Raw genomic sequence first — 15,163 nt, forward strand, 5'->3', positions numbered from 1 at the left:
CAATTTGTCACGGTATCCAATAATAACTCAGAGATCTACAGAGTGTCCTTTGATGATCCAGGCTGTGATGAAATCAAAAACAAACCTTTGATATAATTCAGTCTGTCTGTGGCAGGTTGCAGTGGCTTCTGTTTCTTTTTCTTTTGCTAACTGTATGGTAGACCAGTGGTTTCAGGTTAACTCCAGTGTGCAAAGTAGATCATACGCACAGCAAAGCAACATGTCAAAGGTTGGTTTAAGCACTCTCTCTGTGAAATCTCCTCCTTTTTGTACAGCATGTACTGGTATTGTTGGCTAATCGGATTCAGGCATGTTTAAGGTTAGGCAAAGCAGCCAGAGAATAGGGTGTCATCAAATCCACTGTGGCGAAGGATAGGGGGGTTTGGGGGGGCTATGCAGACAGAAGCCTAGTAGACAAAATCCCTATTGTGATGCAGCTTTTCAAAATCCCTATTGTGATGCAGCTTTTACACAAAGTGCTGCTGCTGTCAATGCACTGGCAGCTTTACAAAATAAAAATCCCAGCTCTTTTGAAAAGCAGTCCAAAGCCTGGGCAGTGCATCGTTTCCAGGTGTACTTGTGACTGGAACTTAACAAAAAAAATACAAAAATCCTACAAAAACATTTGTTGATGTTAACTGTATTAAATGTTTGTGTTTTATAGAACTCAGATGCATAATTCGACATATGAATGCAGCCAGATTAAATATTTTATTCAAAATGGCACTAGGGGCCACTTTGGCTTGCAAGTGTTTCTCATTTCCACAAGTTCAAGCCCCAGCAGCAGGGCTTAAGATCCTGTTAAGAGTGCCAGGCATTGATAAGGTTCTCCCAACAGCAGGCTTCACACAGGCACTAGTGTAGAGGTAAAACACCATCCGAGTGCCATCCCACTTCTAATGATACTAATTACTTCAAAAGTATTTCTGTGAACTCTATTGTTTGTAATGTGTTTGTAGTCATTTAATGTATTTACCTGCAGTGTAGTAAATGCATGTACAGCTCTCTTATAGTGTCATATAACACCTAGGGAAATGCTGCACCTTTTTAAGAAGAATTGTTTATAATGTGCCTACAGTACTACACAATTTCATGGGTGAATTGTAAAGTGTGCTTTTTATTTGTTTCAAATAATTGTCTTTTGAATGTTCATAACTTTTACATTCAACTACAGCTATAGGCATGTGCCTTCCTGGAATACTGAGTGCTTGAAAGCTACAATAGAAAAAGAATGTAACTCAGCAATAACATTGAGGTCTGGTGCAAAACTGAATGAATGCATACATTCAAGTACATTTTTTTATTTTTTTTAAGAAATTGTATTTCTTCAAGGTAGAATAGTGCAATGCAGTTGTCTAGTTTTAGAAGCAGATGCATTTTAACATGTTTTGAAAATATCTCACTGGTCAGGCTAACAAAACAAATTTATAAGAAAATGTAATCTGACACCACAGTGGACTTTAACCCGGCACTTTCCATTTACATAAAGAAATAAAAGTTTTTAAAACCCATACTGGTAAACAGTTCCAGATCCTTGCATTGTTGCTGAAGATGAAAAATGACAAGTCTGGTTTGAAAGCGTGTTTACAGAGTCAGTATTGCTTCGAAATGAATTACTCCATCATTGGCACTGTGTGTGCGCACCACTTTAGTGCTTCAGAGGCTTGTTGCAGTCATTTTCACTTACAGCACCTTTTTATCACTCAAAAGAAGAGCAATAGCATGGGGCAGCAACATGGGGCCTAAGGACTGAAACTGTGGTGCTTCTGTAATCACAGACAGGTCTCCCTTTCAGAATGAATGAGAGGGACAGCCCAAACATCAAAGGACATTAATCACATGAAACAGATCCAGCTGGGGACAAGTGGAGGGAAGGGGAAGGAAATAGGAGAAAGGGGGTGGAACGGAGGAAAAAAGTAAAGGGAGGAGGTTAATAGGTTTAATGGGAGAAAAAGCACCCAGGACTGAGGTAAAAAGAATTGGCGAAAATGGACAGAAGGGGAAAATATAGAACAAGCCACAAGGAGAAGAGAGCAATAAGGAGTATAAAAAAGAAGGAATAAAAAGAGCGAAAGAGAGGGTCAAAAAGCATCAGAGATGAAAAATGCAATAATAATAATAAGTGGAATAAAAATAAAACAAAGGACATTCTTCCTTGACAGCCTAGATTTATCTCTATATTCTCCATCTGACAAAAAAAAAAAAAAAAGCCATTTGCTGTTTCAGGCATGGGAGCAGCTTCAGCACCAAGGACAAGTCATGAAGCTAGAGAGGGGTGCTGAGGACAGCTCCCATCACTCCACTGTTAGCTACAATTACTTTAAAGGGAATATACAGTACATAATTCAGGTTTCATGTCCAAGCAGGGTTTTAAGATGCCAGGGTATGGATCAAAATAAAACGATAGTGCTGCCATAACAATTAAGCGGTGCTAAAACTTTGGTTTAATCAGGGCCCTAGTGAGAGCAAGATCTTGTAATCTGTCATTACATAACAACCTGACAGAAACTTAAAGAATTAAGATTGAAACCTGAAATCAACAAGTCACACAAAGTATTTCTGACAGCTTAAGATAGGTGGCCAATTGTTCAAGGTGCTCCTGTCATCTACTGCAAGGGCACTGCAAGAGTAGAGCCGCATCTTAATTAAGGTGACCGTAAGGAGTTCTAGATTTCATATCTGTTTCCACTGATTTTAAATGCTGAAACTTAAACTTAAATGCTGTTCAGGAAACCTAACCAGGCTGTTTCTAAAGAGGGTGTGGAGTTCATTCTTGTGGTTCAGAACACACTCTAAGCGTAAGTGGTGCATTAAGTGAAATAGTGGGTCAAAATAGTGCTGGAGTGGCAAACTTCTGATGACACATAGATTCCACCACTCTAATCAACAAGAGCTCAACCCCAAAATGAAGCTTTCCATTGGAGCAATGTGTTTCTGACACTGAGCACACATGTTCAAATGAGTACCCTAATGTATAAAAAGCCCTTCATTTTCAGCTGCAATATTAGATATCCAGAGAATTTTAAGATTTATGAATATGACCCATAAACTAGTGAACACTATTTTTTTTTTTGAGTAAATTGAGCCATTTGCCAGCTCACGACATGAATTTCTAGGAAAAACAAACAAATTAACTGTACTGTTTCATTTGATAGGCAGTGCTTGTCTCCAACTTCCCCAAGCCTAGCAATGCAGAAACGAGCACGCTCACCAGTGTTGCATGAAAGTGGAGATTTGGAGCTGAGAGGTAAAGCAGGGAGGTAGAATCGCAGTGCGATCGATGGAGTGTGAAGGGAAATGGCATCCTACAGAATGCAGCACTGCGGGAACAGAAAACCTATCTGCATAGCAAACACAAAATAAATAAACATACACACACAAACACATTTAGGCTTCATCAGCTAAACAGTGTTGTTTAGACAAAATAAATCACTTCTCAGAACTGACATGAGGCATTTTACAGTTTTCAAATACTTTGAATCTAAAACCCACTGGTCACAAAACAGCAGGTTCCGTTATCAGAAATACAACACTACAGTTACTGGACAGTATAATAATTTAGAATCTAGAGTATGTTTATCAAGGGAGATTATGTTTATTAAGGGTAGTATATAACAAAGTAAAAATAAAAACTGATTAATTTGTAATTTGTAATGCAAACGGCATCTCTGGTGTTCTGCAATATATAGTTAGACTTTCAGTAAGGATGGGCAAGACTGCATATCAGACTTTGATAGTCTGAAACAAAATCTCTTCTCCAGAATCATCACTTTTTACGTGCCTCGTGAGATTTCAGTGCAATATTGGAAAATGGAAACAGCTGCCAAACAAGTGACTATTAAAGTCTGTTGTCTTGCCTATTACAACAGAGACATATTACAGAATACAAAACAAATTAAATCGGTCATGTCAAGGACAGTTCATTTATAAAAATAAAAAAGGATATGCTACATATAGCAGGTGATTCAAGTAGCAAGAACAGCATATGACCTTACTGAGACAATATTAGAGCAATGTAGCACACGGCACAATTCTGCTATTGGTATTCATAATATATACCACATATTAGAATTACATTTTTTTGGACTGAGCAAAGGGGAAAGGTAACAATGGGAACAGTTGTAATTGCATTAACTCGCATTCACAACTTGTACCCCTGATTTTAATGAAACTAGGAGAACTGACTGTGTTCGAATAAAAAAAAAAAAGAAATAGAATAAAATATCTCAGTGCCATTGCATTTACATACTGTATGCATTAAGCCAGTTGAAAATTATGCAATTCTCATTCAAGCATAAACAAATACAGGTCATATCATTATCAGAATATAGCCTACCTGTGATGGTTATAAAAAAATATTATTTGCATAGTCAACTCTAAGTAAATGTATACACTTTTCGACATTACCATTAAGACTGCAGAACTATAAGCTTGGTTTTTAATGATGCCTGGAGGAAATATTCACAATAGAGTGTAACAAACTGCATTATCAAATGTCCCACATTGAAGGTAATAATATAGTTAGCTAATAATACTTTTATAGAACACAAAACATGTAGGTTGCAATACGAAAGAGCAAGTGACCCTATAATTTGCATAAAGCTGAAAATGAATTGCGATTTAATTTAAATGCAAATTAGGTTTTATACCTTAAGTAAACAGCAAACACAACCATAGCACCGTTTCAATAAACATATTCAAATATATTACGCTAGATACAAGACATCAACATTTACTTTTTGGAATGTTGTTCTGTTCACATATTTATGAAAAAGGCGACAGGTGTCATCAAAATGACAAACACGGTGACAGCACCAGTATTGACATTAGATGCCACAATGAAGTACTGTGGCAAAGTGGTTTGCATTGCGCAGGTGTAGTGGTGATGTGATTATAAAACAGAAGACAGACAACAAAGTTCACTATCCAAACAGGCTTTATTTTTATAATCCTGGTCTGGTTACCACAAAGAATAATCCCAGGCAATACAACAGCAATGCTATAGTGCTTGTGGTGTAATACAATTTATTCGTGTACAATGGTGCAGTGCTGTCCGGGTTTAGTGCTGGCCTTAAGCAACAGCTCCGGATCGTGTTAGCCGTCTAATAATAACAAACAAGTAGAATTTTAGATACGACAAAACAAACAAAACTCACAGTAATTCACAGTACTCCTTCCGGTTCATCTTAACCATAAACAAAGGAACAGATCACCTTGCTACATCCCCTTATATACCGTCAGTCACGCCCCCTAGGTTAATGAGTGCAACCGTTTCTCCTCCAATCCAAGGTTGCCACATCGCTTCCCTTCGGGGGCGATGACTTGGTATACCGTAGCTCCGTCCCCTTTCTAGATGGCCAACTTCCACCTAACCCTGGTAAGTATACAGTACAAAATAAATTAATTGCTTGATAACATTCCTTCTATGCAGGCAAACTACCACTATTTCTGCAAGAAATATTCAATTTTTAAGTATACTGCAAGGATACAAAGACATACATACAACAGCGTAGTTTAACACCAATGTTTTGTAGACCTAGAAAACAGTCAAAGAGGTCGCTCACTGTTTTGCAGGTGTGTGTTGCGTGTAAATCCATCTTACATTACTTTAGCTGTAAAAGGTGTTTTTGTAACAGATATTTGAACAAGTGATGTATTTGTATGACAGTATTATTGTTGTATCACTGGGCAAAGTGACCCTGGCCTACAACACAGCCAACTGTCTTTAGAAAATGAATGCTTCTCATGACCTCTGGAGACTTTTGAAACATCTTGTAACTCCACGCCCAGACATTTACAAACTTTTAAAGCAAAACTTGGTTACCATTCAATGTAGGTCAGTATACTGACCCCTGAACCAGATGGACACAAGTACAGGTTAAAAGTTCCTATCCAATTTTCAAATGTTTTTCCACAATAGCAGCATAAAGTGGCAGTCTGGCTCAGAGAATGCTATATATTTTATACATAATGTAGTACTGTACTGTACCTAATCTTAAAGAACAAAGAGCACTAAATCTTACCTAATATGAACTACAGTATTGTCATCTCACATTTTCCTGCATAAAAGATGCGAACATTGTGGTAAAAGTGTATTTGATTTATTTAATGGTATTTTTTCAAAGCCATTAAAGTGGTTGTAGCTGACAAAATAGTTAATTCAGAAACCGATTTTGCACTTCCATTTGCTACAGTTCATAAAAGTGTAGTTTTGAAAGAGACACATGTTATAGCAAACTTGTATTTTCACTTTAAAGCATGGTATCTGGTACTACATTAGGTTGAGGAAAGTTCTCAGTGCCCATGCCTTAACATCGGAAATCTGTTACGCTTACACTTGCTAGGTCATTTCACCTCAGTAGTGTCTGGGAAGCAGCCGGGTGGTTAATGACAGGAAAAAAGGGGTGGGGACAGTTTCACCCTTCAGGTGAAATGACACAGGACGTGCATGCCAGTCTTAAAGCATGGCTTGCAAACAAATATTTCTTTAACCTAGAGTAGTTCCAAATATATTTAAAAATGATAAAACATGTTTATTAATACAGTTTTCTTTCAAAATTGCACATTGGAGACCAATATAATGAATGGATGTGCATGGCAGAGAAAATTCACAGAACTATTGTGTGAGCTACAATTACTTTAAGGAGCGATTTAGCAATTTAGTTAATTAATACTAAAAACCAAATACACATTTACCATAATCTGTGTCTTTTATTACGGAAAAAAATGATAATCTATGAAGTAATGACAATGCATATTAATTAAGATTTACTGGAATACATGTTTAAGCTCTATTCACTTTAATAAACTGTTTCTATTTTTTTGTTTTGTTTTTATATTGGTAGATAAATCAGTGAACAAAGAACAGAGATGTCGATACATATATAACTGTGGCCACCCCTCCATTAGTTTACTCAAACACTGGCAGACTTGATTCTGCAATCGCACTCCAACTGAACTGTCAGCTTTCTTATCAGAGCCTGTGTTTAATAAACTCTCTGTATGCAAATGTTTACACTGGGAGGGATGGCTAAGTGAAAAACAAGAACAACAGCAGCACTCCTCCCTAATTCAAATGCTCTTCACTGCTGCTATCTCAGCTGTTCTCACTGAAAAGCTCTCTTTTTGAAACTTGGCTCTGAGATTTGCATCATGAGAAGGGCTAGTTTCTGCCTCCTTCATATAAAAGAGGATGACTAGTTGCAATCCAGTGACTTAAAAATCCAACACTTTCTAATACCTTCAGTAATTCCCTGTAAAATTAACATGCTTCTACTGTGTGTGCGCAATCTATCGCTGTCCACCCATTACCTAGCAAACTACAGCCCTGTGCAAAGCAAAGCACTCTGGCTACTCCTGTAAGCTAGTCAAACCCGTTACCTTCACTATCATACAAATGTTGCAACTGTATACAGTACAGTATTGCAAAGTAAAAGCATAAGTAGGAGTGGGCATGTAAAATGCAATCTTGCCCAGTGGTTTCATAACCACCACTGCAGCCCGTAAGTGGTTAAAACATTTAGCTGTTGTTGCTTTGTTAAAACAGCAACAGGACATTAATTTGACATTAGTACAGTAACATCAATTTCCCTTTGTTTCCAACTTTGGAAATGCATTTACTGGAAAGAGATTAATATCAATTCCATAAATCATTCAGAAGAATTTCCAGACTTGGAGACATCGGGGTGATGTCATATATGTTAGCTGATCTCAGTCTGTGCATGCAACGCCCATTAATCAGTGTCTGAGGTCTACAGAGCATGCAAAGAGTGGGGAACTTGGAAAAATCAATCTTCTGATATTATATATATATATATATATATATATATATATATATATATATATATATATATATATATATATATATATATATATATATACACAGTATATATATATTTTTTTTTTTTCTTGTGAAAAGCCTCAACCTGAACTCAGCCACTGCATAGCACATTGTTACTGAGATAGGAGCCAGGCCCTAACTATATAATGCAGTCCTTTTGACGTCTTTCTGGATAGCCAATCCCAGAGCCCTCCCTCAGTGTGTAAACTGAAGTATAGATCTATTAAGCATATATTTAAATGTATTCCATATAGGCTATGCTATTCAATACTGGTATATTATTTTCTTTTTATTATCACCTCATTGTTCTCATTGGTATGGAAGTGCTTGACATATTACCACATACACAGACCATGTCGAATGCAACACTGTAAGGATATTCTTCACAGAAAGAGTATATTCACTGTTAATATCGTCTTCAAACAAAAGAAGCCAAAGTACTGTAGAGTAGAAGGCATGATCTTGATGTTCAAAATAACTGTGCTCGCAATGTTCCTTTTAACAACTCTACATTCTCTGTTTAGTTTTCATAAAATAAAGTAATATTTTTCTGGAGGTATACCAGTAATTTAGTATTATACATAAAGCAGTGGGCTTAACAGCTCGTTGGTTGACCACAGCCACATCAGAAGAGAGCTTAACAAAAAGACAAGATCAATAATCTACCAGGTAATGCCTGTTCTTGTGGGTATTAATGCTTTTTGTGTAGGTGCTCTGGTAGTTTCCATAGACCCCACTAGCATTACATAGCCCACTCCATGCATTATAATACCTAGCTGTCAGTGTGTATTCTTTTACAGTGCCTTAGGCTGCTATGTGTACCTGTTCCAGTCTGCTGTGTTAAACAGACTCTTTCATCTCTGATCTACAGATTCACAAACTGTCAAAGCACAGCACTGGGAGCTCACTGCTGCATCGAGCCACAGCACAGCTCTTTCTGTTTATTCAAATACGAAAAAGTATTATAAAGAAAACATCCCTTCTTTTGTACCTGTATTTTTCAAGAACTGTATACTGAAGAAAAACACAAAAAGGGAAAATGGGAAGCATAACAGCAAGGTTCCAACAGGTTACATAAACTCAATATTGCTGTCCTAAACTACTCGTTTCATTACATTGTTTCCTTCAGGATCTCAGATTACAATGACAGTACTGAAGACTGGTTTTATGTACCGGTACCTATTATACTGGGTTCCCTGTTCATGCCTGTACAGGTGCTGTGTCATGAGACTGTCCTGTGAATCATAATCAAGATTTACAAATAGTTTCTGCACCAGGTTTTATACTATCCATAGTGTGCGTCACTGTACTGTACAAAGGGAGAATGCTCATGTATGTAGCACCAAACCTGGTAGAACTACAGCAAGCTGACATGTACAATAATAGAGGGGCTGCAGGGGCTTCATTTTCATTACAGATATGAAAAGAAAATGAAAAGCAGTTTACAGATCACTTGTCTAAATGTTAACTCAGCTTTAATTGCAGTTTTCTACCCAGAGATTGACAAGCTAGCTGATCAGTCACTCACATCATGCACTTTAGTTCCTTAATGGCAGATAATTACCCATTAAAAGCTTTACTATTAGCCGCGACAAGCAATTTTCAAACTCCTTCATTGTTGGGAATAATATTGAGCTTTAGAGCAATAGATCTTGCACATCTTCTTGATTGAGGTCTTCACTTTATTCATAACTGAATGTTTCACTTGAACATGACACAAAGGAACAAGCTAAATGCTAACACAAGAGCAGAGGGCACACAACAAATTATAAAAATGTTATGCAAGTCATTCACTTATAAAACACTCAGTCATCAAGCATTTGTAAATCTAAGTGATACATGCTTGAAGAAACATTTTGGCAATCGGTCTTTCTCAGCGTAGTTTTATAAATACTTGATGATTAGGCTTTTTAAAAAATAAATTTCTTACCTAAAGCTCTGGTGAATGCTACTGTCCAGAACATACCTTCAGTACACTGCAATGACCTGTTTGCTATATTTTACCAACAAGGTATATTCTGATGACGTAAGAATGCATTGCCAAATGAGAAAACATGGTTGTTTGAAGGCTAAGTTGTGAGTATCTATGCAAAATAAGTCACTTATTAAACAAAACAACAACACTCTGATCATACATCGATGTTGCTCTTCTGCGAGTGTGCAAAATCAGTGGTTAAAACAGAACAACCCTACTTCCTGCAGGGGCCTGTGAATAATTCCTTCCATACAGTCTGTGACTCACCGCTCTCAAAGCAGGCATCAAAGACGAGGTGTCCCTTTCTGGGCAGGCCGGTGTAGCCAGGTGGGGTGACCTGCAGCTTGCTCACATTGCCCACTAAAGAGTCCTCACCTCCAGCCTCACTCCCTGGGAAGAAAAAAAAAGACATTTCAGGGGGACTGTGATTATGATTTTTGATTTCATACCTGTTTAATATGAAGTTATTTGTGTTTTGTAAAATTCTCTATTGCTGTTTCTGCTTATATCTTTATTTCTTTACCAGGCTTATGTATTTTTCAACCCCAAGACTGCTTCTGAATTTAAGTGAGGTGGTTCTAAATGACCACTAGGGGCGTTCAACTGTATTGATGTCGTCTCTTAAACTGTAGGTTAGTAAATGGAAAAGGTTAGTAAATGGAAAATCTCTATTCAAAATTAGACAGAAATTACAGCAACATAACCCTATTGCTCATTTGTTAAACCACCTGCCATCAAAAATGCAGCCTTTAGAAAAGCAATGGTTTTCTTTGTAGGAATACTGCAGTTTGTAAGCATGGAAAATAATAACAAATGTCGGAATTGTAAATTTAACAAATTTGGAAACTACTGTATTTTGAAATAACAAGGTAGCACAGTATTATGAATAAAGGAAGGACAGCATTAGACATCTGCTGTCTACAAGAGGGGAGGAGACACAGTCCCCAATCCTGAATAAATCATTAATTTCTGCCACTGATAACTGGGACTTACAGTTGTTACAGGACTTGTTCATGGACGAATGGCAACCATAACACTAGAGAAAGCCCTCACCTCTCACTGTCTGTCTCTCTGGGCAGGTGCCTTAATGTATAAGGTGAGTGCTGCTCCTGTCCACTGTGAAGTCCAGGAAAGTATTCCCTGAATCCCACTTACTTTGTAACAGCACAGTACTTAATATGATTCACTAGAGAAGTGCTGCACTTAAGCCATGTAATGCAAGAGTCTCAATCCATGCACTACATTTGCCATTCCTGCTATACAGAATCAACCAAGAGGGTCCCTTCAACCAAAGATTGAGCCTATTTGGATGATCTTTTCTTTTACACATATCCTGGGCAAAAGAAAACTAGAAACGCATGCCATTTGTAACCCAAGCATTATATAGTATCCCTGACATGTATTCTGGAACAGCTGCACCCCTTTGTTGAAAGTCAGTTTCAGTCACAATGAGAAAGACAGCAGCAGAACTGAAACTCCTTGATGGTAAATCTGTGTATCCCTGGCATTTTGACAGATTATTTTTCACCCAAACATGTCCCTCAATATTGCCCTAGAACCCCTTTAAATGAAGCAGTTTCATTATAAACCCATATAGAGCTGTAAGACGTACTGTAGTAATTACATGATGCCTTACAGACATATATAGATTGATTTCACATCATCAGTCCTGGACAGACTTGCTATATGTGTCAGAAGTTATTTTAAAAAATGGGAAAGTCTAATTTTTTGATTGAAAAACCTTTTCCTATCAGCACAGTACTGCAAATATATATATTATATATATATATATATATATATATATATATATATATATATACTGTATATATATATATATATATATATATATATATATATATATATATATATATATATATATATATATATATATATATATATCATCAGTAAAACAATGGGGTATGTGAAAAGGTTGGTATGCTGTTAAGCAGTAAAGCCTGGACTATATCCTTTAAGAGACTTATTAAATTCCATATTTGTTTGGTTTCAGTTAATTTAACGGGTATTTTTGTCATTTAAAATATAAAGAGACAAATTACATACTAGAGTGAACAACTGAAAATAAACCTCTTTGATCTTTATAGGGTGTCACAAACAATACATGAAAACATGCTGATTATTAAATTTAACCAAATAACTGACGACTGTGCATGAAGTTTGAACTATGCATAACACATACCAACTATGTCAGGGGCCAAATTTGTTTGAACGGGAGATATAGGACAGGTACTGTATGTGCAATGACAAGAAGCTTATTGGTATGGCGCTTATCTTGTTTGTGTCTGCATTATTGTTTTTTATTGATGTTTTAGAAATTAAAATAGGTTTAGAATGTTATGACAATACTGGAAAACTAAAAGGAACGGATTGTTCTCGGGATAGCATGCAGACGCCTAAAATACCACAGATATATGAAAAGGTCATACTGCGTTTAAAACGCTGGTCAATTACACCTGTTCAGATAAATTACTAATTTATTTTAGACAAAACGGTGAAACAGTGTAGTAGTCTTGAAATGGTTTCAGCAGAAACTATGTGTCCCCTTATCCCTTCGTGTGTTTGTATACAAACGACTGTTTGTTGCAAGCATGCAGAGAACACACGTGGGACAGCAGGAATGCCATTGCATGCGTCACTATATTTCACTTCTCCTTGCAATAATCACTACAAATGAAATGCTATTATTGTTTACAAACCAGTATCTGGGTCTCTGACGTTTTCCTCCATCTTCCTTTCCATCTTGCACAGCACGCACATTGTCACCCGACGCTGCCTACGCGTTGTCACGGTAACACAAACGTCACGGGGCGGGGACAAGTCGCCCACAGCAGGACGCTGTGTCTGATACCATGGAAACTATAAGGGAGGTGCAACTTAGGAAGGCCCCGGATGAAAGTGATTTAAGAGAATCTAAAAAAAAGTAAACAAAAAGCTACACACGATGACAAAGGTTTGTTTGGTTTCGTTATTCATTTATTAGATATAAGAAAGGGCGCGTGAATCATTAATTTCATGTTGCACTACGGTCGGTAGGCAGCCACTGTGAAAACCTGACGAGACAACATGGCAAAAATGCCGTGATCTTGGTCAGTGTCAAAGCCGCCAGTAACTGTGCAAATGCACCATGGTTAACTTTTACTAGGTGACTCTAGCAGCTACAAAACACCATCCATTAAACTTTACACAATTGACTTGGTTTTCCCGGGACTACGGTACTACCCAAAAAAGTACTTTACCTAGATTGCTCCAGTAAAAACCCAACTGTATAAAAGGGTAGTTGTATGTAAAAATTAATTTGTCAAAAATATTGTAATTGTATGTAAAAATAATAATGTGATATCTTGTAACTATTGTAAGTTGCCCTGGATAAGGGCGTCTGCTAAGAAGTTAATAATAATAATAATAATAAGTGATTGATGCAACCCAGGTGCATCCCCTGATAGTGTAAACTAGTAATCTAACTTCACAGGAAGACTGCCATAGCATAACTAATATAAAAATAAATACAAATTAACATAGATATATGTTAGTATATTAGCTTAGTTTACTGGTCTGCCTTTTTGAGTTTGTTACTGTATCTGTCCCATACTACTACAGCAGTCTGGAGTTCTGTTCTGAGAGTTATTTTTCCTAGACCTCTAAACGGGTATTGAAAGAGTTTGAACAAAAAAAAAAAAAAAAAAAAAAAAAAAGGTGGGCACAGTTGACCCATCCATTCCAGTTTATAGTTCCACCCATGGTCTTGTTTTTTATTTTTTTATTTGGACTATTTAAAGATCCACCAAGGCCCAGTGTAATAACGATCTTACCTGTTAAATGTCACATATCAAACCTGAAGTGGCCCTTCTGAAATGGAATTTGGCATTCCGGTTTTTTTTTGGTTTTTTGGGGTTTTTCTTTTAAATGTTAGCAATGATCGCCAAAATACCCTAAAAAGCTATGATGTAAAGATGATTTTAAAAGGCTCAGTGTAAACTAGGATTTAATACCCTAAGTGATAGAAAAATATAATCTTATTTTCATCTCTCAGTTCAAGAAAAGTAAGACACACTCTACAACCATTGGCACTAACAATGAAGCTAAAGTCAGCCAGGATGGCTTGAAGATTTGATCTTTTGTAAAATATCCAGCTGGCACTGGAACCAAATAAAATACTTCAAAGGAAACGACCTGATCTTCTACCCCCGTACCACATCTTATTGGATTGGAGGTGTAGTACAGCATATACAGACTATCAGAATTAATGTGTTTTCCCAGGGGTTGAAAGGGGTTCTGGGAGCTGTAGTTTTGAAGAGCAAGAAAAAATATAAGAATCTTTCCTGATAACAGTGTTCAAACCCAAGAGCTTGGAACGGGTGACTAAAAACTGGAGGGTCACATTTAACAGTGAAGACTTTAAGATGTACAATGTCTTAAAAACTAAAATGAGGTAACCACCTTTCCCAGTTGCAATAATCTCATGTTTGAATGGCAAGTTGTGAGAGTATCAACATGAAAGTTAGTCATATTTGTTAACAGACTGTATCAGGTGTTTTACCGCTAGCGTCATCGCTTTTTGTTTGGGATCTCAGTTTCATGGTCACAGTAGGTCTCCTATGCAGCACCAACATTTTTTAAACACATTATGTATGCCATTTAATTAATCAAGTAAAAATGGTTGCCTTTTTAGTTTGTATTGTGAAAGCCTGCTTTAAATTACAGATTTCCTCTCTATCAATAGCACTCTTCATACTATCACAGATTGACTTTAGGGCACAAACAGGATTTGCCATTGGCATAGGTTATTGTCACTGTGGCCAAAGAAAATTAAAAAGGTATTCACAACCTAAATGTATTTTTAATAATGTGGGTTATATTTATAAAGCATGACCGGTCTGTGACAGAACGAATGAATCTTGGTTTATAAATCTACCTCCCGACCTGTGAGGGCGCTGTGTAAAGGGAACAGTGTGCCCTGGACTGGATGGTTTGACAGTTCATTCCATAGTGCTTACCACGAAATGTTCCTGTCAGGACTACTGAGGAAATCAGCACCTCTGGTCACTTTTGTTTAAAGTAACAAAAACGCATATTCACTGCCAAACAGGAACTACTTTAGATGTGTACTGACTGCAGTACAGGATACTGACCTTAAGGTTAGGGTTTCGGTGTAGGGAGAGTATTATTCATTGTTTTATTAACAATAATATGATCGCGAGTCAGAGTGCAGTGTCCTGACAGGAGAATTTCGTGTTACCTTTGTAAGGACAGCGTTCATTCCATGGTGAGTCGGAAGTCGGCCATCCAGGAAGGGGGCAGAGCCACAATACACCAAGGCTGCGTCCCAAACC

At 37.1% G+C, this 15,163-nt stretch overlaps 1 protein-coding gene across 1 annotated transcript in view; it reads right to left on the reverse strand.

Annotated features, from left to right (window-relative positions):
• The window catches only part of LOC117417292 (cytosolic carboxypeptidase 6-like), a 279,068-nt gene extending 266,282 nt beyond the window's left edge, over positions 1 to 12,786 (reverse strand). Inside the window, exons 1-2 of the mRNA XM_034029328.3 lie at positions 12,530 to 12,786; positions 10,083 to 10,205 (exon numbers count right to left, since the gene is read on the reverse strand). Coding sequence (XP_033885219.1) covers positions 10,083 to 10,205; positions 12,530 to 12,590 — 184 coding nt within the window. The 5' untranslated portion in view covers positions 12,591 to 12,786. The remainder of the gene's footprint in view (positions 1 to 10,082; positions 10,206 to 12,529) is intronic.
• Positions 12,787 to 15,163: the final 2,377 nt, after the last annotated feature.

Source organism: Acipenser ruthenus, chromosome 12, assembly GCF_902713425.1.
Source record: "Acipenser ruthenus chromosome 12, fAciRut3.2 maternal haplotype, whole genome shotgun sequence".
Lineage (NCBI taxonomy): Eukaryota > Metazoa > Chordata > Actinopteri > Acipenseriformes > Acipenseridae > Acipenser > Acipenser ruthenus.